Source organism: Dreissena polymorpha, chromosome 15 (genome assembly GCF_020536995.1).
Source record: "Dreissena polymorpha isolate Duluth1 chromosome 15, UMN_Dpol_1.0, whole genome shotgun sequence".
In the NCBI taxonomy this organism is placed as follows: Eukaryota; Metazoa; Mollusca; class Bivalvia; order Myida; family Dreissenidae; genus Dreissena; species Dreissena polymorpha.
In genome coordinates, this window is record NC_068369.1 from 40590486 (window position 1) to 40618457 (window position 27972).

The 27972-nt window shown below is 34.2% G+C and overlaps 1 protein-coding gene across 7 annotated transcripts in view; it reads left to right on the top strand.

Annotated features, from left to right (window-relative positions):
• The window catches only part of LOC127859936 (uncharacterized), a 155372-nt gene that overhangs the window by 112491 nt on the left and 14909 nt on the right, over nucleotides 1-27972 (top strand). For 2 of the 7 annotated variants that reach the window (XM_052397567.1, XM_052397565.1), the window contains 29 exons: nucleotides 6758-6877; nucleotides 7031-7145; nucleotides 8715-8865; nucleotides 9563-9656; nucleotides 9952-10066; nucleotides 10419-10493; nucleotides 10712-10847; nucleotides 11092-11317; nucleotides 11563-11724; nucleotides 12009-12151; nucleotides 12317-12404; nucleotides 13421-13567; nucleotides 13869-13924; nucleotides 14145-14294; nucleotides 15332-15449; nucleotides 15816-16265; nucleotides 17269-17373; nucleotides 18620-18670; nucleotides 21050-21090; nucleotides 21350-21557; nucleotides 21931-22071; nucleotides 22298-23247; nucleotides 23500-23616; nucleotides 24557-24766; nucleotides 24955-25034; nucleotides 25226-25328; nucleotides 25623-25776; nucleotides 27390-27575; nucleotides 27681-27816. In XM_052397567.1, the coding sequence (XP_052253527.1) occupies nucleotides 6758-6877; nucleotides 7031-7145; nucleotides 8715-8865; nucleotides 9563-9656; nucleotides 9952-10066; nucleotides 10419-10493; nucleotides 10712-10847; nucleotides 11092-11317; nucleotides 11563-11724; nucleotides 12009-12151; nucleotides 12317-12404; nucleotides 13421-13567; nucleotides 13869-13924; nucleotides 14145-14294; nucleotides 15332-15449; nucleotides 15816-16265; nucleotides 17269-17373; nucleotides 18620-18670; nucleotides 21050-21090; nucleotides 21350-21557; nucleotides 21931-22071; nucleotides 22298-23247; nucleotides 23500-23616; nucleotides 24557-24766; nucleotides 24955-25034; nucleotides 25226-25328; nucleotides 25623-25776; nucleotides 27390-27575; nucleotides 27681-27816 (4828 nt within the window). The remainder of the gene's footprint in view (nucleotides 1-6757; nucleotides 6878-7030; nucleotides 7146-8714; nucleotides 8866-9562; nucleotides 9657-9951; nucleotides 10067-10418; nucleotides 10494-10711; nucleotides 10848-11091; nucleotides 11318-11562; nucleotides 11725-12008; nucleotides 12152-12316; nucleotides 12405-13420; nucleotides 13568-13868; nucleotides 13925-14144; nucleotides 14295-15331; nucleotides 15450-15815; nucleotides 16266-17268; nucleotides 17374-18619; nucleotides 18671-21049; nucleotides 21091-21349; nucleotides 21558-21930; nucleotides 22072-22297; nucleotides 23248-23499; nucleotides 23617-24556; nucleotides 24767-24954; nucleotides 25035-25225; nucleotides 25329-25622; nucleotides 25777-27389; nucleotides 27576-27680; nucleotides 27817-27972) is intronic. The other 5 variants (XM_052397571.1, XM_052397570.1, XM_052397569.1 and 2 more) reach the window with 4 other exon arrangements.

Consider the following 27972-nt stretch of genomic DNA (forward strand, 5'->3'; position numbering starts at 1 on the left):
TGGAAATGGAATTTAGAAATATATCTAATAATTGAATTCATCATCGTGTAGAATAATCATCAGCATCATTTCTGTGGAACATTGCACAATTCAAAAAAACAAGTGTTTCATAGCTATGGTGCTTTTGACATAGTTCACTAACCATCAAGACTGAAATGATTCATGCACACAGGTAAAGTAAATAATTGAATTTGTGCAGAATGTTTATTTTTTACAAATTATTATTTAATTTGACCAATTTATTTTAGATTGATTGCACTGAAACTCAAAGTCTAAAGCTTAGTAAGACACTTAAGCCAGTTTTCTGAGAAGAAACAATACTTGTTCAGAGTATAGCAGGATCATGCGGCCTCTGGTTTATTTATTTGGCCTCTGCCTTTAACCTGGGTCGCTTTGATTTCAGGTGTTTAGCCCCCATATCAACAAGGCTCTCGACCCTATATGTAGTTATTCATATTGTTTAAAGATTTTGAGAACCCTCACTCGGTGCCAGTGGGGATAAAACAGGGACCTTCTTATAGCTAGATGAATGCATCAAATATGCCAGCAACACTTTATAATCAATAACTTTATAATTGATAAGTCTGTTCTTTTAACTACATTACTCATTTACCAAAACAATGTGAAACACATTTTTATGCCCCCAAAGGAGGGCATATAGTGATCGCACTGTCCGTCTGTCTATCCATCACACTTTGCATTTAGGTTTCGAAAAAATGCTCATAACTTCTATGTCGCTTCAGATGTAACATTCATATTTGGTATGCATGTGTATATGGACAAGGCCTTCCCATACACACACAAATTTTGACCCCTTTGACCTTGAACTTAGGGTCGGCTTTTAGGTTTTGAAAAATGCTCATAACTTCTATTAAAGCGTTTATCGGGGGCGTATGTCATCCTACGGAGAAAGCTCTTGTTTTTGCTACTGTCCTCTGCACAAACCATGATATATCTGCATATATGCCTCCAACCAAATCAGTAAAACTATTTGTCACTTAATTACAGTAAACTTATTGCATGTTAACTTTTCAACAATATATATACATGTATATATAATTATATATAACAGATCTTGAAAAAAACTCACATCAAACTTCAAATTGTTTTAGTAAATTATAGGCTTTAATTGGTATTGTGACATTGACACCACTCATGCATGCGACTATACAATTATACAACTATGGAGCACATTATTTATGAGAAATTCCAATACATCAACATATCGTCTCAGATTTAAGGCAGATAATCTAGTGCTTTTTGCTGCCATTTTTACTATTACACATTTTTTCATTTTATGTTATGATGCATTGATCTTGTTTCTAAATTAACCAAGCAATCATGTTAAACTTTTGAAGAAAGATGTTGTCTGATAAATATAGAAAATATAATCACTACAAAGTGAACAAAATTCAGTTGAATACTGTGACCAACAAAAATTTGCCAAAGAGCAATTCAGATCATGATTTAAATTAAATACAGGTAATATGAAAGTCTGCCTATTGGATCCCAGTTAAGACTTATTTGTCAAATCTGCACATTAATTTTCCCTTAGCCATGTAGAATTGGGGATTAAATACCATCAAGTCATGTAAAAAGGAGCAGGGTATAGCACGCTGCTATTGATTTCTTGAGCTTTCACATGAATTTTACGGGTAATTTTCATACAACAAATGATATTATGTAGTGTAATGATAAAGCATTATGAGCACAAATTATATCTCTTACTAGTGGTGCAAAAATTATTTAAGTGTCACATTTCAAAAGAAAATTTATATAAAAAGGTATTATTCATTGTTAAGACGTTATAAAAGGTTATTTCAATACACTAAAGCATTTAATTACAAGAACAAGTGCATTTTATGTCCATTACAATACATGTAACAGTATTGGCATTGTATTTATCTGCATTTGATGTGCATTTAATACACTTAAAAATGCAGACAAGACACACTTCTAACAGAAACAAATGTATTTTTTTCTGCATTTTTCCAGCATTAATACTCTTCAAGTGTATTTTTTATCATCCCAAATACACTTTACCAGGAAAAAGGTATGTAAAAAAGCATTTTTAGTTTGTTTTAAGTATATTTTCAAATGCATTAAGACACTCTTTTCTTTTGCAAAAAATGTTGAACAAAAACTTGAAAATATTTAATATACTAAAGTGTAGTAATAATTAAAGTTTTGTATGAGCATCAAAAACAGTGTCAAATTCATACCAGTGCCTATTTAGTAGCAGTAGGCCTTATATGGTCTACTTGTGGTAGAAATAATGCATTTTGTATAATACAACATACATAAATTAAAAAATATAGCTGCCCATACAGTTCAATACAATGTTCAATTAACTACACTATGCAAAGTTGAAATATGACATCAAGCTTGGAATAATCTTTTCAATAATGAATAATATGCTGTTTTAATTTATAAGTGAAATAGACACTTGCATATAAAAACTGATTTTAAATCAAAACTAAATGTTTAATTTGATTTTTAGCTCCACTGGCCAAAGGTCCTGTGTCCATCGTGCATCCATGCATAAACTTTTCCTTTAAACATCTTCTCCTAAACTACTGGTCCAATTCTGATGAAATTTCTTAGGAATGTTCCTGGGGTGTACCTCTTTCAAATTTGTTCAAATTATGCCCCTGGGGTCAAATTTGACTCTGCCTTGGGGGTCACAAAATTGAAAATTTGCTTAAATAAGGCCTATTTTGTGAAAACTTTCAAAATCTCCCGTCCATAACCATTGGGCCTAGGGCTATCAAATTTGGTATGTAGAGACATCTAATAGTCCTCTACCAAATTTGTTCAAATTATACCCCTGGGGTCAAATTTGACCCTGCCCCGGGGTCACAAAATTGAACATATGCTTATATAGGGTATATTTTGTGAAAACTTTACAAATCTTCTCGCCCATAACCATTGGGCCTAGGGCTACCAAATTTGGTATGTAGTGGCATCTTATAGTCCTCTACCAAATTTGTTCAAATTATGCCCCTGGGGTCAAGTTTGACCCTGCCCCGAGGGTCACAAAATTGAACATATGCTTATATAAGGCCTATTTTGTGAAAACTTCAAAAAAATTCTTGTCAATAACAATCCGGCCTAGGGCTATCAAATTTGGTATATAGTGACATCTAATAGTCCTCTACCAAATTTGTTCAAATTTAATCCCTAGGGTCAAATTTGACCCTGCCCCGGGGGTCACAAAATGGAACATATGCTTATATAATGCCTATTTTGTGATAACTTAAAAAAAAATCTTGTCCATAACCATTAGGCCTAGGGCTACACAATTTGGTATGTAGTGACATTGTATAGTCCTCTACTTAGTTTGTTCAAATTATGCCCCAGGGGTCAAATTTGACCCTGCCCTGGGGGCCACAAAATCAATTATATGCTTATATAGTGCCTATTTTGTGAAAATTTTAAAACTCTTCTTGTCCTTAACCATAAGGCATAGGGCTACCAAATTTGGTATGTAGTGACATGTTATAGTTCTCTACCAAGTTTGTTCAAATTATGCCCCTTGGGTCAAATTTGACCCTGCCCGGGGTCACAAAACTGAACATACGCTTATATGGGGCCTATTTTGTGAAAACTTTAAAAATCTTGTTGTCCATAACCATTGGGCCTAGGGCTACCAAATTTGGTATGTAGTGACATCTAATAAACCTCTACCAAATTTGTTCAAATAATGCCTCTGGGGTAAACTTTGACCCTGCCCAGGGGGGTCACAAAATTGAATAAACGCTTTTAAAGTGCCTATTTTGTGAAATCTTTACAAATCTTCTTGTCGAAAACCATTTGGACTATGGCTACCAAATTTGGTATGCAGTAACATCTTATAGTCCTCTACCAAGTTTGTTCAAATTATGCCCTTTGGGTCAAATTTGATCCTGACCCGCATGTCACAAAATTGAACATTATATACGCTTATATCTTTCTTATTTTGTGAAAACTTTAAAAATATTCTTGTCCTTAACTCTAGGACCTAGGGCTACCACATTTTGTATGTAGTGAGATATAGTAGTCCTCTACAAAGTTTTCTCAAATTATGCCCCTGGGGTTAAATTTGACCCAGCCCAGAAGATCACAAAAGTGTACATGTGCTTAAATAGGGCCTATATTTAAGTATTTGCACATGCAGAGAAATTTGTTTCAGCCTTTTTTTCAGCAGTGGAGTGATACAGGGCCATCATGGCCCTCTTGTTTAAATACTCAAAAAATGAAACCGTGTTCATGCATGCAGTTTATAAATGCTGTCAGAATTATAAAATATGCAATTACTATAAATACAAATGCCAGGGAAAAGTGCTTTTTGTACTAAAAAATTTGAATAAATATTACAATAATACATTTTGAATACTTTAGTATGTAATTAACAGTTTTTGTCTGAGAAAATCACTAAATTTTATATATTTATTCAAATTCACATAAATCATATTTCAAAAACACATCATTACTTCAAATCCTTTCACACAATACTGAAAAAAAAGCACAGTTTCTGATTGTTATTGATTCTTTATTAATTAATACATGTACCATTTTTTAATCTTGATGCATCCTCAATTGTATAATGCACATCTTAATCTGTTTTAACAATTATAATATAAAGATTAAGGCTGACTCAGTAAAATAATAATCCATGATTTCTGCAGTACTTGCAGACAAAATAGAAATACTGCTGTGATATTATCTATCTATCTAATGGGATATTAATTTGGCTTCAATAGAAAAAAATCAAAGCATATAAAATGTGTATGTATATATAAGTTAAACTTAAATTGATTGACCTTCGATAAAAGATATTATAATATATGTATGTATATATATATCCTTGTAAAACTAAAAATTAAATATGTATGTTTCTATTACATCATAAAGGACTTTTATTTTCAGACAAAGTACAGTGAAGCTTAAAACAGTATCCAATTGTAACAGTCAATTTTGGGAAAATCAACCTTATAATTATTTTCTGTGTTGGCCAATGTCATAATTGGTATAAAATGTATATTGAACTGGAAGTTCTCTTTATTTTAAATGATAACATTTGCTTGGTCAGCCATAATTGTCACAATCAAGTGGTCTTTTTACACTGTAGTTTTCTCACTGACTATGGGTTTGTTCTGAGAATGAGCCACACAAAGTATCGTTGGGGAGATGAGTTGTCAATTTTATGTTTATCAGTCTTTCATAATCCAGTATACCTGTAAAAAGGGAATTTGTAACTAATAATCACACAATATACACAATTAAAATTGTATGCATTTAGATTTATTTAGTACTGCACATTAATCATTTTCCAAAAATATGTAGCAACATTACATTATATAATGCTGCAATACTAAAGTAATTTACTAATTAAAGGTCGCTGATGTGTAATGGATGTGGTGTCCACCTAATGATCTGGAGGTCACTGGTTTGATCCCCAGTGTGGGAGCATTCTTAAGAAATCTCCAAGAGACACCCAAGTACTGGTTCTAGGCCCAGGAAACGAACTCAAGAGCATTTCACATACATGTACGTAGTTAGTACTTTAAATTTAATCGAACTAAATAGGGTTAAAACTAACAACTGAAACCCTTATTAATACATTTTATTTTGAATCAAGCAAATGTGGAAATTCATTAAAAATAATGAGTAAAATTTAAAAATTCTACTTTAAAGTAATCATGATAATTAAGATCATTTTCAGAATATTTAATGATGATAATGGTACAATTATATATTCCCTAAATGATAAAAATAAAACATGTAATGTTAATTTATGAAAAAAAAAACGTTTTAATTTTATCAATATCATGGTAATTACAACTAGATACAGGCAATTAGATCAGAAACGTGCATTAATTATATTAACCCATTCATGCCTAGCGTCCTGAAAAAAAAGGACATTGCAAACAGCGTCTCATCTGGGTCTGCGCTGTTTGCTTAAAGAAATTTCTGTAAGAAATATTCTAAATATAGAAATAAATATACCAGACACCCCTACTTTTGGAAATAAATTGATCCAATTTAGAAGGATGGGTGAGTCCACTGGGCATAAATGGGTTAATGAACAACCCAGACATTTGTAGTGATTTATGGTCACTATTTCATTTGATTAACGTTCTATACATGACCTGTCATAAAAGGTATTTTTTAGCCAGTACTACAATCGGCAATGATAGTCTGTATTGCATTCATATTCCAACGTCTATTATCGATTCGCTTCCTCAAACTGAACAAATATTTAATGTTTACATCGCGAAACGTAATGCATCCAGTTTCACTTTCGGTTTGGTTGGTTTTGTAAACACCGTAATTTCATCTTAAAAATTGGATGATAGGGTGATAAATTAATAATGGAAAAGTAAATCACTTGGATAATAGGTCAAAATGCAACACAAATGAACGTTAATAGTGCTCTTAATATCAAAGTTTCGGTAAAAAGTTTGGCGCTAGTTCAACGCGCATGTATACAGCCTCATAACAATAGACTGACAACCTTTTGGGTAGTAAAGTAGTAATACAAGGCAATATGGCGACCGTTAGCCACGAGGCCTATCTTACGGAGGAATCCGAGATAGCCGATGTATCACGATTGAAATGATAAGTGTACATATTGAAGTCAAGTTTTGTTCAATCTTGACTGAATATTATCTTCTATGAGCTAAGCGCAATAATTTGATACAAAAATAATCATTTAAATATAATTGACTTTTACGGAGATGACAATAGCCTGTACATAATTCTCTTTTCCACCTAGGTCATTATCGTCTCTGGTGAGAGTGGGGCGGGAAAGACAGAAAGCACGAAGTACATGGTGAAACACCTCGTGCACATGTGCAAGGGCGGGGACATGGAGCTTCATAATAAGCTCATTGAAGTGAGTATTTATTAAGAGTTAATTAATTGCAGACGATTTCGATTAATCGCTTTCCAACTAATACAAGTAAATCACACGCTTGTATGTGACATGTATATTTTTCTGATATCAATTTATAATGTGTAACTCGTGACATAATGGTATAACGTTCAGATAAATCCGTTGTTGGAGGCGTTCGGAAATGCCAAAACCACCCTGAACGAGAACTCAAGCAGATTTGCGAAGTACCTCGAAGTGAGCTTCAAACACGATGGGCAACTGGCAGGAGGTAATACGCCTAAATTAACAGAGGGAAATCCAACAGCAAATACATTTTCAATCAATTTAAGCCATCGGATTAAGATAAGTCAAATTCTTAAACGAAACACATGTCAAAAATAGTAAGTAATTGCTAATGTAATGTTCCATCGTCGTTTGACAAAGTCATTAAAAACCATTTGCATGTATACTGAACTTCAGCATTTAGAAGTTATTTTCGGAATCAATCTGTAAGTAATCGGGACTCACGCGTTCCGCTATTCATATTTGGTATTCTACTACATACTTACTCATACCTAGTCACAAATAGAGACCGATCATCGTCCGATTAGCGGAAGACGTATGTTTACGCTCATTGGGCTTGCGCCCGGCCGATGATCGCACGGACACCGGGTCATTTTGGAGCATCGGGCGGTGTCCGGATTAATTTTAAGTCTCACTTAAAATTGTACCTGCAGTCGAGCCCGGGAAGGAATGGAATTGAGATCGAAAAAAGATCGGACGATAAACGCCCGGTTATCGCCCGGCGATCGCCCGATGATCGGAAAAATACGTTGTCCGCTGATCGGACAGTGATCTAGCTCTATTTGTGACTGAGGTATTAAACTGTGTCACTCATCAGACGGCGGACGGCTCTGACGTGTCCAGTCTTCCTGAGTCCTGGAGATCGGACACATCGGTCGGCGACTGGATTATTTGTGTCTGAGGCATAGGTCATGGCAAAATAATGTGAAAACTTCAATCAAATATAGTCAATCACATTCGTTTTAAATATTGATAAGCTCAAAAACAGAAATAATTATAAGGTTGTTTTTTGTGTCAGCAGATGCTATTAATTGCTAGCTTTTAGCCATCGACCTGTTGAGCTCCATTAGAATGAAAAGAACAGAATTTAAGACAAGATTAAAACAAATAAACAATTTTGTTCATAACGGTGCGCAAACCCGTGCATTTAGATGGAATGGCTATTGCATCTACTACGAGGCCATTTTTCCTGTTTTATTCCATCATTTTATACTTGATATAAGTGATCCACTTGTTGTTAAACAACTTGACGAAAAAAAAAGAATATTTCTGAATTATTAAATCGTTTTGCGTGTGTTAAGCTTTGTAAGCGTATCAATTCCAAATTATGATTATTCATAAACGAAACAGTATCTTCAGTATAAGTCTACGCCATTAGCTATATATCGCATTCTGATTAATAATGTACGTTTAGTTTGTGAATATGTTAAAAAAGGGAATATTGACAGTTCGAAAGCTTTGAACAAGTTACTCCAATGGTAATTCTTCTCGTATACAACAGTCTCTTGCAACGTATAAACGTTTGTTTGAAACACCTACCAATACATACAGTTTGATCTGCTTGCTTAAATGGTTAACACTGATCAATTCATGATGTATCGGTAGTAATAAAATAATTCGTTATTAAAAATCGATTAATAAGGTAAGGGAGGTAACCTTTGTGTAGCAACACTTGTTTAGAACGGATGTAATTTAATCTTTTCGAAAATCCAACTGTATATAAAAGACAAATAGTATGCATTTTTATGTTTCTTAATATTTGCTATGATTTCAGCTGTTGTTCGTGACTACATGCTTGAGAAGTCCAGAATCGTTTATCAGAGCGAGGGGGAAGGCATATTCCACATATTTTACGCAATGTTTGCTGGATGCACCCCAACACAAAGAGGGGATCTGTTTTTACCATCAGACATTGACCAATACAGGTAAAGAAATGGTGGCCTAACTGCACATTATAGTGAGGATAATATACTAAAAATGCTATATTTCATTCAAAGTCAGATGGTATATTTTTAGAAAATGAATATTCATTATTCTCGTTAACACATATTTGACGCATGAAAGTATTATAATCAAAATATCAAAAGCGACGAAATACCGTCATTTCACGTAAACCATTACATTTCAAAAACATCACAACGGACAACGTATTTAAAGGCGTTTTCGGTATACTTGTTTTGCGTAAACCTTCGCGCATAGTGCCGTTGATATCGTTCTTCAATTAATGAGAGTTTCTATTTACAATCATTGTATTTATAAACAATTCTTTGCAAGTTTTCGGAAAAAAACGTATTTGAACACAAAACAATGTATTGCATCAAACTTTGCAAGTTGTTCCAGCGAGAATTGTGTAGACCCAGTATAAGTTTTGTTTATTTAACCAATAAGAAATTTAATGTAATACTATATTTTTTGTTTAAATAAATTATTATTCCAATTATAACATGAATACATTTCATCAGAATGTATCTTGTTTTTATAAACTCGAATAAGCTGACACATATTGACATTATAATAGGGACTGATGCGCAGAGTAATCATTTAGTAATCTTTAAGCAATTGGCAACTGATATTTGAGAACATGGCTTAAATAAGAAACTTAGCGTTTTACTAAATTTGCAGGATTCTGCGAAGCGATCCGTACCATGTTGACAGAACAGACAGTTACAAAAAGATGTTCTCCGAAACAATGAAAATATTGGAAAAAATCAACGTGGTAAGTTTAAGTATACGAAAGCAGTCCATTTTAAGAGTCCGTTATTTTTCTAAACAGAAACGAAGTATTACTTAGTTAAATGAAGCTCACGATATGTATTCATATAATTAAGACTTTGACAACCAACTTATTGTGGATCAGCAATCTGAGTATCCCTTTATTATTATGTTTTATTTATTCCATCTGCATTTCACATAACCGCTATTTCGGAAAACGACTCCACACATTTATTTAGCGAATATTAACAGCATTGTGCATTTTTTGTATGCGTATATATTTTTTCTTATTTGTTAAGGACAGTGACGTAGTACTTAGCATGCTAGCGGCAGTCATCAACATTACTGAGATTGAATTCGAGGAGGACGACAAAGGCATTGCGCAGATCAAAGATGCAGCACCGTTCGTGCATGGTAAAACTGTAATACTATATCTGTTAGTTGCTGGCCAAAGAACATAATTTCTGAGAATGCGTTTTGACTTATTTGCCTTGTTTAAAAAAAAATGTCGTTTATTGTCTTATTATAAAAAGAAACAAGTTTTGGCTGTATGCACATGAATCAATAATTAGACCCATTACTTCATGATTCACGAAAACGATTACATTTAATGTATAACCCTTATATATGGCCTAAGCGAATACAATGCTTATAGTTGTGACTCAGACATGAATAAAACATTGTAGCAAGGCTTTGATACTATATAAATATTTCTGAAATGTTATTTTATTCCACAACATTATTAACAAATAATTATTTTTTGCAGCTACACGTTTACTTCAACTGGAGGAAATCGCCTTTGGAGAGGCACTCGTTGCTTCAAAGAGGAGGCTCAGAAACGGTGAGCAGCTAATTAATTTATTATAATTGTTAAATTATTTATGTTTTAAGCGGTATTTGAACACAGTATGAGCTAAAGCGAAAAGCCATTTCTGCCTTTAAAGGCGTTGATAATTTTGGGACATTTTTTCAAAATGATCTTATATATTTTGATGCACAAATTCAATTACAATCAATCGTTAACTACGTACTAATTATCGCTTTGTTACACTATAACAGAAGATCCCGTGGCCGTGTACAAAACAGTTCAACAAGCTGAAGACGGGAGAGATGCCTTGGCAAAAATTCTCTACGAACGCATGTTTGGATGGCTGGTGCGCATGATCAACCAGAATCTACACCCGCATAGATTAGGGTAAGTGCGGTCTTCATAAGAGGCGCGACACTTTCTTTTGAAAAACAAAGTATTTGATATACTAAGAGACTAGTACTAAGAAACCAATAACTTTCAAAATAAAAACAACAACAAAAAATGATTTTAGGCATCAATGCAAAAATATACAATTAACGCGTTTTAATAATTATTGCATTACCGGTAGAGCCCAAAATATAATTACCTTTAGTCATTCAGTTAACGTATACATTTCTTTTGTTTTCAGCACGGATATAAAAGCAAATATTGGTATCCTCGATATCGCTGGGTTTGAGAAGCTAAGGACCAACAGTTTTGAGCAGCTCTGCATCAACATTGTGAACGAGAAGTTGCAGAACTTTATGAACAAGCAGATCTTCACCATGGAGATGGAACTGTACGCGGCAGAGGGCGTTCAATTGGATGATGTAAAGTTCGAAAACAATGATCAACTTCTACGTTTGTTTGAAGAGGTGTGGTGGCTGTTTTTTGTTACAAACAAAAACGCTAGTTAATTTTCTTTGCGTCGTGTTATTTTTTCATATTGCTTGTTGTCGCGTAAATTTTGACATCAGGCTTTTGATAAGAAACAACAGGGATTGTGTATTTGAACATGGCTTGCGTTAATCCTTTTTATAAGGACTAAAGGATACGCATTTACCCATGTTTATTAATGTTTTTATCAATATGTTTTTATCAATATGTACTGTACTTGTAGAAAAAAAGCGGTCTCTTGGATATCTTAGACGAGGTATCCATCTTCAAGCAAGGCTCAGACCAAGACTTTGTCCTCCGTGTAAAACAACAATTCAAAGACAGCAAATACTTCGATTGTCGTGGAGCAGAGCGTATGTTTGGTATCAACCACTTTGCAGCCATGGTAAGAACTTAAGCAATCAGGCGAAAACAATTAACAACACAAATTTACAACGGCAATATAATATAATCGTAGATGCTAAAAAGACGTTATTTCAGATTTTCATAGGAAACATAAAAGTGGAGAATTACATAAATCAAACACATCTAATCAAAGTTTATAAAAAAAATGAAATCTTCAATATATATTTGAAACTTACATAACAACACATTTTATTTAGTCGATAACACATCCACTGTGAATGTAATGATAAAAGGTTTAATATATTATGATGTTTCATTTAACAGGTTCCGTACGACACAACAGGCTTTCTAGAAAAGAATCGAGACAGGCTGAATCGCGAGTTGATGGAAGTCATGAAGGACAGCGATGACCCATTTCTCAGTGATCTTTTTGCGGTGAAGCGAGGACCAACGGGGACAATTTCTGCGTAAGTAACATATGCACAATATCAATTATCTCTATGATCAGTATGGTACTGTTTTGCAAGGATAAACAGCACTGTAATTATGTCAAACGACATGTTAAGATCGTTTTAATTTTTGACACGTTCAGGTATTTTTCAACTGTTGAAATCATTTATATCTTCATCTAGGAATCCGCATACAATAAGAAAATCAACTCGAGCAAAAATCATGGGTGTTCCCGCAGGCCCTTTGGTTGGAAAAACGGCGCTTTCTAAGGTATGCACAAACTGTTTTATATAGCACTTGAACTATAAAGCACAACAGTAAATCTGAATTATTTCAGCTATTGATAAATCATAATCGATTTCAACTTGAAGCAGAATTTTGTTTAACATAATGATTACTGCTCACAAAACTACGAAGTCCTCTATTCGAGCTTTTATGATCAGCATTTTTCCACCGTGTTGAAAAATATTTTCAATATTTAAACGACATCTTATTCAAATACTCTTGTAAAAATTATCAGGAATGATCTTTTTATAGTTCTTTACAAAAACGTTCTGGTCTGTAGCATAATTAGAACATCGGAACTTAAATACATATTGAAAGCGAATATTTTACACGACTTCTCTTAATTAACTTTGTATATTGAGATATAACTTTGTAATGATACTATTTGGCTCTCTTGAATTTTTAATAAAATGTGCATATGACTTTTGTACACCTAAGATTCAATATCTGAAAAAGTAAGTTGATATTTCAACAAAACAATAATCTTCTCCTACACAACTGATCGAAATTTTATAAAACATTGAAAAATGGTTCCAACCCGTTGCAAATTTACAGCGAATATGTACGAATTTATGTCATCATTTTATACTCACAATATTCACAAAACGAATGAATAAGAACGAGGGACACTAAATAGAAATAAATAACTATCTTTAATGGTACAATACTTTAAAACGAGTGATTTTACATGTGATATTAATAACTGATATTATGGTGTTAGCAGAACTCAGGTATCAATGATATCTGATACGGAAAATGTTATTAAAATTTATAAATGCATCCAACTGGTTTTATCGCAATGCATTTATCTTTCTTTCGGTAGACTCGTAGCAATTGAACAGAATAGATAGATAGTTGAGTCGCTATTATTAATTTTGCCTTAGCATGTACTATTCTTGACTTTCAAAGTCATTACGTTTTATTAACTGAAACTGAATTCTTAGGTATGCATAACTTCTGCAGTTAAAGAGTGTATACTATGATTTGAATACCATGACTAGGTTCAACTGAAACCCACTCCTCAAGGTAAGGCGCTGGCTGCGGATATTGGTAAAAGCCTCAGGACGAAGTTTGGGACCGTAAAAGCACCGGATTCCAAACGTCATGCACCGACACCCCCAGACCAAACCCTGGTGGCGTTTTTCAAGGTAAAACTGACTAAATAATAAAATGGTTATATCGAAATATCTTCGTTGGGGAATTATGATTGAGTTTTGTAAATGTCGATATGCGCAAAACAGTTATGATCATACCACATTAGAACATGGATTATGTTGGGTTCAATTGATACTTACCGCAAAATGATTTTTTTTGGAGGGCTGCATAAGGCCTGACTTAAAACCAAAATTTTAAATTTATAACTTAATAATTTTCTCAAAATAATGAAGGATATAAATATTTACATGCTGATTTTTCTATTTAGTGTGTCCACACATTTTGTATTTTCAGAAATCTTTGCTCGATTTGTTAGACAAACTTCAGTCGGGCGATCCATTTTTTGTCAGGTACGACGCCATGTTACCTTCCACAAAGACTGCTCCGTATAATTAGTAATACCCCGATCAATATGGCTATTGGTGACGTTTTTCTGTTTCTGAAGCTATTGTTTGAAAATACATCGGCGAATATTACCGTAAAATTATCCATCGACGTATTATTTGCATTATTGGTCTAGAAAAAGTTGCATATTCTGCATATATTTTATGGGTTTATGATTTTCTGAAGGTGTATCAAAGCCAACAATGCACACAGTCCAAACATGTTTGAAGACCAAGTTGTAAGCGACCAGCTAAAGTATAATGGCCTCGCCGAGGTCGCCAAAATTCGCAAGAAGGGATACCCTGTGCGGATAGCGTACACAGACTTTGTACGCAGGTATGTGTTCATTTAAAAAGGACTTGTCAGCATACCAACATTATCAGTAGGCTACCTGGGATATATATTCAAATAACTCGGTCCCGTAAATCTGTCTACATGTATGTTTGACTGCATGTCCGTCGGTCCATCCGTCTATAACACAACTTGTCTGGACTGTTCCTTCAACATGCTATGCAGGATTTTAAAATCACATTGACATAAATGGTTCCTAAATGGAAGGTGTTTCATGCAATAACGACTTTGCTGCCTTTAATGTCAAGATCAAATGTGTTGGTCAATTTTAAAAATACTGTTATTGTCGACGTAAGGCTTTCCTGTCTATACATTGACAATTGATCGAAGGACGTTAAAATACATTGTCACACACATTATCAACTTTATCAGAAAGTTTTGATGCGCATAGGAGCAATGTGGTTACCTTCCACGAAAAGGTAAAACGTTGGGTCAAAGGTAACATACACATACTTTTGGTGTATCATAAAGGTCAATATCACACTAAAAGATGATTAGTTTGATTATAACAGATTGTTAATGGCTATAACAGTTTTTTAATAATAACTAAACCATTGATTTAGAAAGTACATGGCAGAAATGTTAAACTATACGAGAAGGGTATTCGAGCACAGGAACCCTACCACTAAATTGCAGGCCATTCATGAAATTCAAAGGCTCAAAATAAAGAATACTGCGTGGCACGGTAAAAGCGCCTTTTATCATTGAGAGTGATGGCACTAGGTTTGCTAAAAAAACTATTGATTGAACCAGTTATAATGATTATTTAAATAAATTGTGCATTGTACGTAGTGAAATAATCAAATGTGCTTAAGTTATGTGCTTTTTATAAAACAATGTGTGTTCCGTCATGTGGTTATTGCAATATATTTTTATATTGTAGTGAATTGTTTTGGTATTTTTTACATGTATAACTGTTATATCGTATTAACTTTAACATCTGGTCTTATCACAAACGACTGTTTTACACAAGGTTCAGTTAATTTTTTTCTGAATAGAATATGCCGATTGAACTGTTGCAGGTACAGGATTGTCGCTCCTTTGCGCAATATAACGAAGGACGCCATGATTTCTGCACATACAATTTTAGCAGAGACGCCTTTGGTGTATCGGAAAAAGTACAGGCTTGGAAAAACAAAGGTTTACGAATTGTTTATGTCATTCAATTTTACTTTTTTGCAATTCTAATATTAATAAAGTCTGCACATGAATGAGGCAGCTAGACAAACGTTTAAATAGTTTACAATAGACAATATCGTATGTTTTTGAACAATTTTGAGTTTTTGTTTTTGACATTTTAATTATTATTTATGTTAGACACACAGTGAATAAACAATGCGTGTATTCAGTAAGTAGCAAACGTTCTAATAGTCAAAGATTAATTGTAAATCAGATCTTATGATTTTTAAAATAAAATATTATTAGACGAAATGAACCAACATAAATACGCGCTAAGATACATGTTAAACATTATACACGAATGAAATTAAGATTTGTTTTGTTTAGGTGTTTATGACCTCCGAAGTGGAAGACTTTCTTGAAGTCTTTATCAACATAAGACAACGGAATGCGGCACTCACGGTAGCAAAGTGTGTACGGAAAGGGGTAGAAATACTTAGACAAAGGCGAATAGCTGAAGAAAAACGTATAGCTGAAGAAAAACGCATAGCTGAAGAAAAACGTATAGCTGAAGAAAAACATAAACGCATCAATGAAGAAGAAAACCGCAAAAGACAAGAAGAGGAGATCAGACGGCAAGAAGAGAACAGACGTGTTCAAGAAGAAAAACTCGAAGCGGTACTGGACAGATCGCCAACAAGCACGACAAGCGAAAGCTATGATGGACGTGACAAACCAAAATGGAATACAAGTGGCAAAACAGGTGATAGTGACATTGGCTTGCCTCCCCGGAAAAGCGTTGATCTAAGTCGTCTTCGTGATACAATGGCAATGCGTGTAAGTTTACAGCGACTATTTATCAAATGCTTTTATTTAATCAGCCTAATGTTAAAGAGACTTTCATTGATAGGTCTTTATCCAACAATGCGTCCATATCATGATATGATAGGGAGAAATATAGACTACATGCACATTAACAACGATATTTCTCTATATTTATTTAATGTGTATTGTTCTTAACTGACATTCTATTTATCGCAAATTTGAGAATTTTTGAACATTTTCTTCTATGTGTGTTGTAAGGTTACATTTTGACCCCGATTTCTAAAAATACTACCCGTTTTAAAGTATTCGGTTGAGATAAATGCTTATGCATATGTTGACGACTTATGCATCTGAAATTTAAATAGGTTTACATTTTACATCTTCTTTTATCTAAATGGCCATTCCGCATCTTAATATCTAATTACAGGGATTGGTTTTTGTTCCGAATAACTTGTCATTAATATGTAAAAAAGGTATAGTATTGATTTGTGTAAAAAAAGATATCATATATTTATATATAAGCGATACGACACACTCGGGTCTTTTCAATAATTGGATAATCTTTTTTTGTCAACTACAGAAGAACACAATTGTCAAAAAAGGCGATATTTGATAATTACTAATTGAAAAAGGGAGGAAAAATAGGATACATAGAATATTATGCGAGTTTTATGTCTCGCGCTACCATGGTTCTAATCCTCGCATGGTAACCTTTATTTTATCAAAAACTCACATTATATTCTCTATTTATCAGAGGTCAAAGGTCAGGTCGCTTTAAAAAAAATAGAACAAAACGTAACATTCATTTATTTATTAACTCATTAATTCGTCCATTCATTCATTCATAAATTCAGATAATAAAAAATGTGAAGGTCATGCACATTTTGTAAATGATAGGGATTTGTAGGTTTTTATATTTCTTGCCGTACCGCATTGGAAGTAAAATTGTATTAATAAGTATCTTTTCATTCACAAAGATTGTCAGTTATTGTTTGTACTACGATTTACATTGCAGCCAGGTGGAGGCTATTGGAGTTCTAGCTCGAGCAATTCGTCTAGTTCACAATCAAGCAATGGACCTGGACCTGGACATGAATATCGCCCTCCGACACCACCCGAGGTAAAGAATGAAAAGATACGTATAAGAAGAAAATACAATAATACGTTCATGATGCGTTTTAGAGTGCAAGTAAGGCTCAATGGGTCATTGTCGACCTGAAATGGCCCACAAATCACCCGGGGATGACTAGAAGCCGATTCTTGTCACCCTAGGGTGACTTAAAGCTGACGCTCGTCACCCCCGGGTGACATGAAGACGATTGTAGTCACCCGGGGTGACATGAAGCCTTGTCATTATTATGTAAAATACACTTGTTGACTTTTCTAACGCATCACTTAATCATATCAATATAGCTCCCTTATTTTTGAACGGCTTGTGTTAAATTTTGGACCTAGAATTATTCATCACATATCTGATAACTCCTGAAAATTTAATTGAAATTAAAAAACAACAAAACTAAACAAATTAAAAATAAACAATGTGAAAAGTAAAACATATAAACTTACACGTCTTTATAACTGACCGACTTGCAACATGCTGATTGAGCCGTTTCGCTTCTGAATATTCATACGAGCCATATTGTTTTTTTTTAATTAATGTTATGTTTTTCTTGTGTAAAAACTTACCTAGAATTATGAAATTGAAATTAAATTGGAATAACATGTTTATCGCCTTTTACTACACTTGGTGCACATATCTCAGTGATGAGTAAATATTTTTATTTAAAATTGCACGTGTGATCATTTGACTATAATTTATGCAAGCTAACAATCGTCACGGATGAATGCTTTTATTGTTAGCTTGCATAGAATGTAGTCAAATGATCGTATGTAAAATTTTAAATTAATATCTTAACTCATAAATGAGATATTCAAGTTTGAAAAGTGATGCGTTAAAAAAAGTCCCCAAGTGTAGGTATAATATTTTGTTTTGTTTTTTAAACGAATCATATATTTTAATTGCATATAAGTGCATGCATTTGCATGAACAGAAATATAGAAAAGTTTTATAAAATTTTGAAGAAAGAATCTTTTTCCTTTAATTACACTCGCTCTGGTGCTGAGAGTATCACCCATTTAAAACAATTGATTAATTGATTCACGAAACAAAAGTAAAATCAATATCAATCGTTTTAAAGAGGACATTTATTGTCAGTGTGATTGGATACGACGTGTAAATTTCTGATAAAGGCTACACAGAATAAGTAAAACATACAATCCGATTTAAATATAATTGATAAAAGCACTTAAAGCAGTTCGACAGTAAAGGCATTTTTACACATGCATACGCGTTCGATCATGTGTAGGTTGGGACATTCATGAGTGATGAGACTTACCCGAAGATCCCACTTGATCAAGTGAGTTATTGAATGTGTATTATATGTATGATATCATTGTTCATTTGCTTTTTTCATTTGCTTTAACCACACACTGTAGATAATAGCATACACATTGCGGTTTTTTAAGATAAACTCATGTTGCACACATATACTAAAGTATATTATTACTTTGAAATTTTCATACATTTAGCTGTTTAAGAAGGTTATTTAATTGATATTCAGAAATATTTGAAGTTATCTAAAAATAATCAAACTTGTTAAGAAAAATCTGAGTCCAGATTCTTATTTAATAACCAATTTTTATCTTCATTATATGTCATAATAATGAAAGAATATAAAGCAATTGCATACTTAATAGTATCTGAATTGCTCTTTTAAAAGTTGAAAAAGCATTTAAATGTTAATTTTTAGAGATGTTATAGATAGATTTAAAGAAAATGAACACTTGATGGTGTCAGTTATTGAACTAACTTCTATTTTGCGTATAATGCAAACACGTGTACATTTGCATGAAAAGATAATCATATTTCAAAAGTTACCATTTTGTAGTTTAGATTAACACACAAGTATAAGCATCTGATGATAGATCATTTTACTATAGGATTATAGGTTTACCCTCCGTCTGTCATGTGTGTTTGTTCATCGGCCCGACCGTCTGTCTGTTCGTCTGTCAGTCCGTCCCTTCGAAAAATAAAGCACTTAAGATACTTGGATGAAACCTGGTATACTTATAAAAAGCAATGTTATTATGCACTACACCTTTTTTATCAAAGGTCAAAGGTCAGGTCGCTGTAACAATAATAGAACAAAACGTAACATTCATTCATCCATTCATTCATTAATAAATTAATTAATTCATTCATTCAATTGTTCGTTCATTCATTATCCCCACGTCGGAGAAAAAGTGGGGATATTGTATTGATGTGCGTCTGTCCGTCCGTCCCGGCCACTAGAACATTGAAACTTACATACAGGGTAGCTATGAGCATATGTGCGACGGTGACAGTGTCGGAATTTTTATCTGACCCCTGGGTCAAAATTTATGGGGGTTGGGGCGGGGCCGGGTCAGAGATTTTCACTCATTTTTTTATGTTACTTTACATTAACTTCTTCAGTTCTGCACCGATTTACTTCAAATTGATACTGAGCCTCTCTTATGACAATAAGGTCAATCTCAACTATGCATGGCCCCATCACCAACCCTGGGGCGCCCCGGCCACATAGGCCACGCCCACCCAAAATTGCCTTTTACTATAATTTCTTCATTTCTACACCGATTCACTTCAAATTGATACTGAACCTCTCTTATGACAATACGGTCAATCTCAGCTATGCATGGCCCCATTAAAAACCCTAGGGCACCCCGCCCACATAGGCCACGCCCATCCAAAATTGCCTTTTACTAAAGTTCCTTCATTTCTACACCGATTCACTTCAAATTGATACTGAACCTCTCTTATGACAATACGGTCAATCTCAGCTCTGCATGGCCCCATTACCAACCCTGGGGCGCCCCGCCCACATAGGCGACGCCCACATAGGCCACGCCCACCCAAAATTGCCTTTTACTATATTTTTTGTTCATTTCTACACCGATTCACTTCAAATTGATACTGAACCTCTCTTATGACAATACAGTTAATCTCAACTATGCATGGCCCAATTACCAACCCTGGGGCGCCCCGCCCACATAGGCCACGCCCACCCAAAATTGCCTTTACTATAATTTCTTCATTTCTACACCGATTCACTTCAATTTGATACTGAACCGCTTTTATGACAATAGAGTCAATCTAAACTATGCATGGCGCCATTACCAACCCTTGGGCGCCCCGCCCACATAGGCCACGCCCACCCAAAATTGCCTTTAACTATAATTTCTTCATTTCTGCACCGATTTACTTCAAATTGATACTGAACATCTCTTATGACAATACGGTCAATCTAAACTATGTATGGCCCCTTTACCAACCCTGGGGCGCCCTGCCCATAATAGGCCACACCCACCCAAAATTGTATTTTACTATAATTTCTTCATTTCTACACGGTTCACTTCCAATTGATACTAAACTTCTCTTACGACAATACGGTCAATCTCAACTATGTATGGACCCATTACCAACCATGGGGCGCCCCTGGGTCAAACATGCGGCGTGGGGATACGCCTAACCTTAGAATATGTGCACCTCAGATTCTTGAGCAAAGACAAACTTTTTTCTTTTCTGATAAAAAGACAATAAACCAAGAGTACTAAAGCTGTAACTATTCACAAAATGTTAATTCACATCTCGTGATTTGTTTTATTGTAAGTACAATTTTCCAGCTCAATATGCATATGTGCGTTGGTATGATTCAGTCATTTCAATATGTGTTATCAAGTAATGCATATTATTACAGCCTCCTGCGCCTAATCCTCCTGAAGATGGACCTAAGCAGCAGTATGACTTAAATATGTATTTATGCAGAACACTGCTCTTAAAGTTTAAAGAACTACTATGTTGTTAATTTTACTTTATTTATTTAGATGAAAAACGTTTTATTATAACTTTGGAAACTATTTGTAACGTTTGTTATACATTTTTATACACATTCATAAGAAGCTTTAGTTCTAAAATAATGTTCTGGCTTACAAATAAAACTGTTAAATCATAAATCGCTCCAGTTGTTGTTTCAGATTTGCATTTCTTATCTTGACAGCTTCTGGGATCTTCCACAAATCATATCAAGAGACCGCAAAGAACGTGATGTTGACGAGGATCGCGGTTTGCAGGTCATCAAAGCAGTTGCTTACATCCTGTTTTGCGCGATCCTTCTGTGGTGTGCCGTGGCACAGAAGCTGAGTCTGATGACACTGGTCGCCTACCAGTACAACAGAACTGCCAACGCCACGGACTCGCAGGCAGAGGTATAGGGCTTTCATTTAGGATTATGTTGATACATTTAAATCATGTAAGTGTCGATGAAAAGATGTGTATATTTGCATTACAACATTATCGTGTAAGAGCAAATATACATGATCCGTATTTACTATGATAAAAACTTATTAGATTTTATTAAGTCATGAGTCATGATAATCACGCGGTTCCGATGATGTCATAACTTACGCATCAAATACATATTTTCGTAGAATCTTTCACATTTGTATTCGCATTTACTACTTCAGACCGGTTCTGCATAATCAAAATAGCCAGGAACAAAAATGGACTAAAAATTCTAATAACAACGCGATTTAAAATAAATACTACGATATCTAGCGCTATGTTTGCTTTGTTTCACAGGAAAGAAAAACAGTTGCGGCTGGAAAGCACTTACTCCTTGCGATTGCCATCATGATTCCGTACTGCTTGACGTTCCTGACCAGTCTATTTAAATGGATGTTTGGGTCCTTCCCATTTCCAGGATTTCCAGCAATTTTGTTTGTAAGGCCTTTGAAATGTTTGTTTTCTTGTGAAGAATATTTTCCCTGTTTCAAATACATATTTATTATTCAATCGCGTATAAAATGTATTCTTAAAGAGTAGATACATCATATTTATTTTCATGTGAAAAGTATTTATCACAAATATCACAACGATATTTATACGACGTCATATAAAGTTTATTATGACCTGTTAGTTTATTCTGATATTTCACATCATATTTCAGTGTATTGCGATGGAAACCATTCATTCACTTGGTCTTTGTGCATTAGTGTTTATCATCTTACCGGATATGGACATCGTTCGCGGGATTTGGCTGCTGAATGGAGTAGCAGTGCTACCGTCCATATTGTATCCGGTCACTGCATCAGAACCCAGAACAAGCAGGAACAGTTGTCTCGGACGCATAGGATGTTTTTCACTAAGTGTTTTAGCGACCATCGTGCAAGTGGCATTTATTCCACTTGTGATCCTGTTTGATAACTTTGTCGCTGTAAGCACAATTGACAGCAAGGCGCAGACAATAGTGATCTTCATTATCGCCATGATTTTTGTGTCATTTTCGTGGTGGGAAAATTTCAGTGATGACCGGTTTTGTGGGCGAACCAATGATAACAGCATTATTAAAACCACATTTCTGAAACTGAAATTCCACTTACAGGAATCAAGACCCGTTATCAGTTTCTTTACAAGTTTATGGAAAATCGGCATCACTTGCTTGTTGACCTGGCTTACTAAACAGTATAAACCCTTCTCTGATTCTATGAACTCTGAACATCATGAAATAGATGACGTTTCAGTGGCCGATGCATTAAGAAAACTCGGAGATATGCCACTTAAAGACAACGCTGCTATTTTAACATTGACACTGACAACTTTCGTGGGTTACTACATAGCGTACACAACCTGCAAATTGAAGATTCAGAAGTTTTCTTTTAGCTTTCCCCTGATTATTTCAACACCTGTGGCAGTCGTAATTGCTTCGGTGGATTGCAGACCTTCATTTAATCTTTTAATTCCATTCACCAACGAACTACAGAATGTGTGTGAACAACATGATGAGGTCAAAGAATGGGTGGGCGTGTACATAGCCGGAGTCGTGGTATTGGCCTCGTTGTACTGGTTGTGTAGACATATTTTCTCTCCAAATATAGAAAGACTGGCTAGAACAGAGAGGTTTGTATATAATCAATAGCTTTATTACTAATAATAGGCATACATAAAAAGATAATTATGTGATGCATAAAGTATTTCGTAGCACATGATCCGTCTATGCAGTGAATGTTACATAGTATCTATTTAGATTTATCGTTATCGTATATCTTATTCTTTATGTATATTTTACTTATGAAAATGTTAATCTATTAAGTGTCTTTTATATATATGATTTTGCTCCCAAAAACTGTATGTTCACACAATTCGTTTCAGGTTGTTTATGAACCCGTTTTACTGCAGCATTTTGTTTGAACAACATTTGATACTGAACCGCCGCCGTCACAACCGTAGAGTCAAGAAGGAAATCGACCCAGATAAAGAATTCTACAGGTATGTAGACGACGGTCTGTTGTAGCAGAAAATCAACAAAAGTTTGTTTTGAGGTATGCATAACTTAAACAAAACGTGCAAAAAAGTTAATTTACAAAAAAACACTACCCTGTAAATGTCTTCTTTTTTGTTTTACGATCATATTGATCTCAACAATAGAAAAATGTTTCTAAAGAACATCCGAGCAATTCATTTGAGTTTAAAACGATAGCCATAATAGACTGGTCATAACACACTCATTTTCGTGTATATAAAAGAGGATAAAACTTGTACTTTTAAAAACTGTTTCAGTGCACTGTATTTGTAGGGACCCATGTCTCAAAGAAATAACAGGGTTTAAAATGAACACTTGAGAATGTTATATTCCTTTAGTATATAATATTATCGGAAATGTACATAATATAATCAAATGCAAATATAAGGATGATTGCCTAAACTTTGTTGAATATATAGAGAATTAAATAATTTATTCTGTTTCGATTACTACTGGTAAATATGATTAATGAACGGGGTTTCTACGTTCTATGTGAATACATGTGGTCTTACTGACAACATAATTGGTGCTTATACTAAAATTATTTCCTGATTACGTGTCTGGAAAATAATTACTCCAATATACTTTGGATTTAAAAATGGCAAAAAATAAGTTTCAGTTCAAAAGCATAATATTGCGTTTATATGTGCTTTTTATTCTTGATTCAGTGTTCATGTCATCGGATAAGACAACAACAGCAGCGATTAGAAGAATCTAAAAGCATTATCGTGTACTAATTATCATCACGCTCGATATTATTTAAGGCGACACACGTGTTTGCGGAGACTATGTAGGATCGCTTACAGAGTATATATAGTTGTATAATATGTAGAGGTCATTATAAAATGAGGAAAATTAAATCATATATATTGTTAGAGAGGCCTTATAAACGTTTTGTGATTGCAGCTTGTCGGAACACAATTTTAAAGTAAATATCGAAGGGGATGAAGAGGAAGATAAAGACAGCAAACACGGCAGTGAAGAAGAGGAGACGGACATATACGCTGATGATTACAGAAATCGGAAGTTCCGTGATATTCCGATGATTTACGCATGCGCAACCATGTGGCACGAGACAAAGATCGAAATGATTCAACTGCTGAAATCAATATTCAGGTAAATATTTAGTATGCACAACAGCATAAGTGGTATTCGAATGTAATTTCAGCACAATTCAGACTTATTCAGCGCAAAGTTGTCAACTATGGATGAGACACAATGACACAATTACCTGGGCAAATGTACACATTCGCCGATAGGCGATCTGTAGGTCTATATCAAGCGCTTTTCTTTTGTTTACATAGAATGGACCGAGATCAGAACATTCGGAGGAATGCAGAAATATTGACAGGAAAGGAAGACAAAGATTTCTATGAGTTTGAGGGTATGTAGATTTAGATATATTTAATCTTATATACTAGTATTATGAACAATAATCGGACGCAGCTCTTAGAGACCGTACGAATTCATAGTTTTGCATAAATAAATCTAAAATTAATATTGTTGCTACAAAACAATCTGCTTTTGTCGATATAATTACTTCAAAGTAACTTAAAAATTGTGTAATACTTACAGCGCATATATTCTTTGACGACTGTATGGATTTGGACGACGATGAAGACCTGGTGCCGAATCCCTTTGTACGAGAATTGCTCTCGGTGTTGCAAGAGTCTGTCAAGTAAGTAAACATCTACATATTATTGAACAATATTTTTGTTCAAATGCTGAATACATTAGCAATGATGAAACAGAATATCAATTCTTCATAAAACATAAATCATAGTATATCACACACATATTCACATACAATACAAAAGTTAAAACACATATAGTCGTATTTCGATTTACACATTCAATTGCTACTAACTCTATAGCAACTTGTTTATAAATTACGCGTGTACATGTGTTTTACATCTATTTATGCTAAACAAATCTTTCAAGTATTAATTTACCTTATTTTCATTTATTACAGCTCGGTTTATGCCAAACCTATGAAACTGATGCAGCCGTTCATTGTACCAACACCGTACGGTGGGCAGATAGTTTACCCGATGCCAGGAGAGAACTTCTTGTTCATACATCTGAAAGACAAGACTAAAATAAGACACAAGAAACGTTGGTCTCAGGTATAAATGAGCGCTGTTAAGATAAGTCGTTTCGAAATATATTATTAATATATATTTTCTTTGATTGAAAGTGAAAATACATTTAAAATGTACCGTACACCAACGCATTTCATTAAATGATTTTTCTACCGTTTAATTATATTTTAACGACTTGGACTGGAGAAATTCCTTTCAATCAAGACTTCATGGCGTAAACAAATCTTTTCACAGTAAAACAATTAAAACCAGTGATACTTTTCACTATGTATGGCACTTATTGGCATTGTCAATTATTGTTTTTAAATAACTAATGTCTTTAAATCACCGAAACGCATTGAATAAAAGTTACCAAAATAATTTTGACTGTAGGCAAAATAAAACCACCATATTTTTATCTAATTTGTTATACAAGTTTAATCTTGTGGTAAACTGCTGTCAGCATTTTACCATTCCATAAAAAAACATTACAATCTTTTGTTTGCTACCTCTCCTTTATTTTTAGTCAGATTTTTTTTCCAGAATAATTATCTTAAAGTGCTGGAGCGGATAATGTCATGGTTTCACTTTGTTTTATAAGATGTCATGGTTTCACTTTGTTTTATAAGGGGTAAATTGACCTTGGTTTTATGTTACAGGTAAAATACCCAGTACGCAAATCCTACATTTTGTGTGCGATTTTGAAAAATCTTTTCATGAGTAATTGTATTCAAGAGCTCCAGCGCATATTGACAAGGTTTCATGATTGTGTTATTTTCAAGTAATTGTTGTCCATCGTAAAATTTATATACTAAAGCTTTTGCGCGCAGCTCATCCGAGGTTATGCGTGCGACATTCGTCACTTTTATAAAATAATTATCTTAGAGTACTGCAGTGTTATGGTTGTACGATTGCTTTATTCTTTGGAGTTCTGGTCTTTTGTTCAAAATAACATAATAAAATTTCTGTGAGCAACTAATGCAATCGCAATTTTTCCTGAACCCTTTTGACTACAATGCATTCGTCGCTGGCGATACACTGTTAGCGACAGCTTCTGGTCTCATAATGCATTGCCTTTCGTAATTTTAAACATAAACATACGTGATACTTATACGTAAACTAGTATATATTTATGTACATTTTTTTTATAAATCAATGAAACACAAACGATGTTCATCGATGTTTCTGGTCCGTTGGTTATAAAGTTGTTCACTGCAATGTGTACAATAACCACCTCTTACTTATACTTATACTATTGCATAAATAATACAAAACACACCGTATTTCCAAACTTTTTATAAAAACTCACATGTTCGTTTAATTGTACACAATAACGTTTCCGTCTTACTGACAACGATCAAGCAAAAATTATATTGAAAGAAGCGTGTATAATTTCGATAGCAAGTCTTCTTGTGTTCCAACTGAGTGGGACATATTTTCCATGAAAACAAATATTTCCTTTTTTAAAGGTGTATTAGCTCTTGACAATAACTAGTTTTACATCATTCGAAAACAGCTTTTGATGATTGACCTTTCTTCTTATGATAGAGTTGCATCTGCTATATTCGCCGTTATCTTTTAACAATTACTGTAGAGAGCTTTTCACTGCTTCGTGCTGATGAAACGCCATATATATTGTATTTTGTATTAATTTGCAGGTGATGTATATGTATTACTTGCTGGGATACAGAATAGTACGGTGTTGTCAGGAAACCGTAACCGAAGCATTAAAACATGGCCGAATAAACGAACTTTTAGGATGGGAAGATGGCGAGACTGTGCATGGCGGTCAATATGGGCGGAGCCATATTTTCCACGCATTTGATGAACAAACTCTGAGAAAGGTATTATTGTCATTGTTTTAACATGTATTTTACGTTATGAACGTTATACGTAATGCGTTAAATTCGAGTATGTTCATTTAACCCATAACACATTAAATATTGCAGGCAAGCAACACTTTTGTGTTGGCTTTAGACGGCGACGTCGACTTCTCACCGGGAGCAGTAAAACTTCTGGTAGATCGGATGAAGAAGAGTGAAAAAGTCGGTGCTGCTTGTGGACGAATTCACCCGATAGGAACAGGTATGTGCCGGTAACATATATATGTTTAATGTGATGTTGACAGATAAAACATACTTCATTACGATACTCTTTTAACAATAAAGCGTAAGGTTTTTGTCCGTTTTGAACATGAATCGTCTGTATCAATACAATTATTGGTGGACAAGGTATAATAAA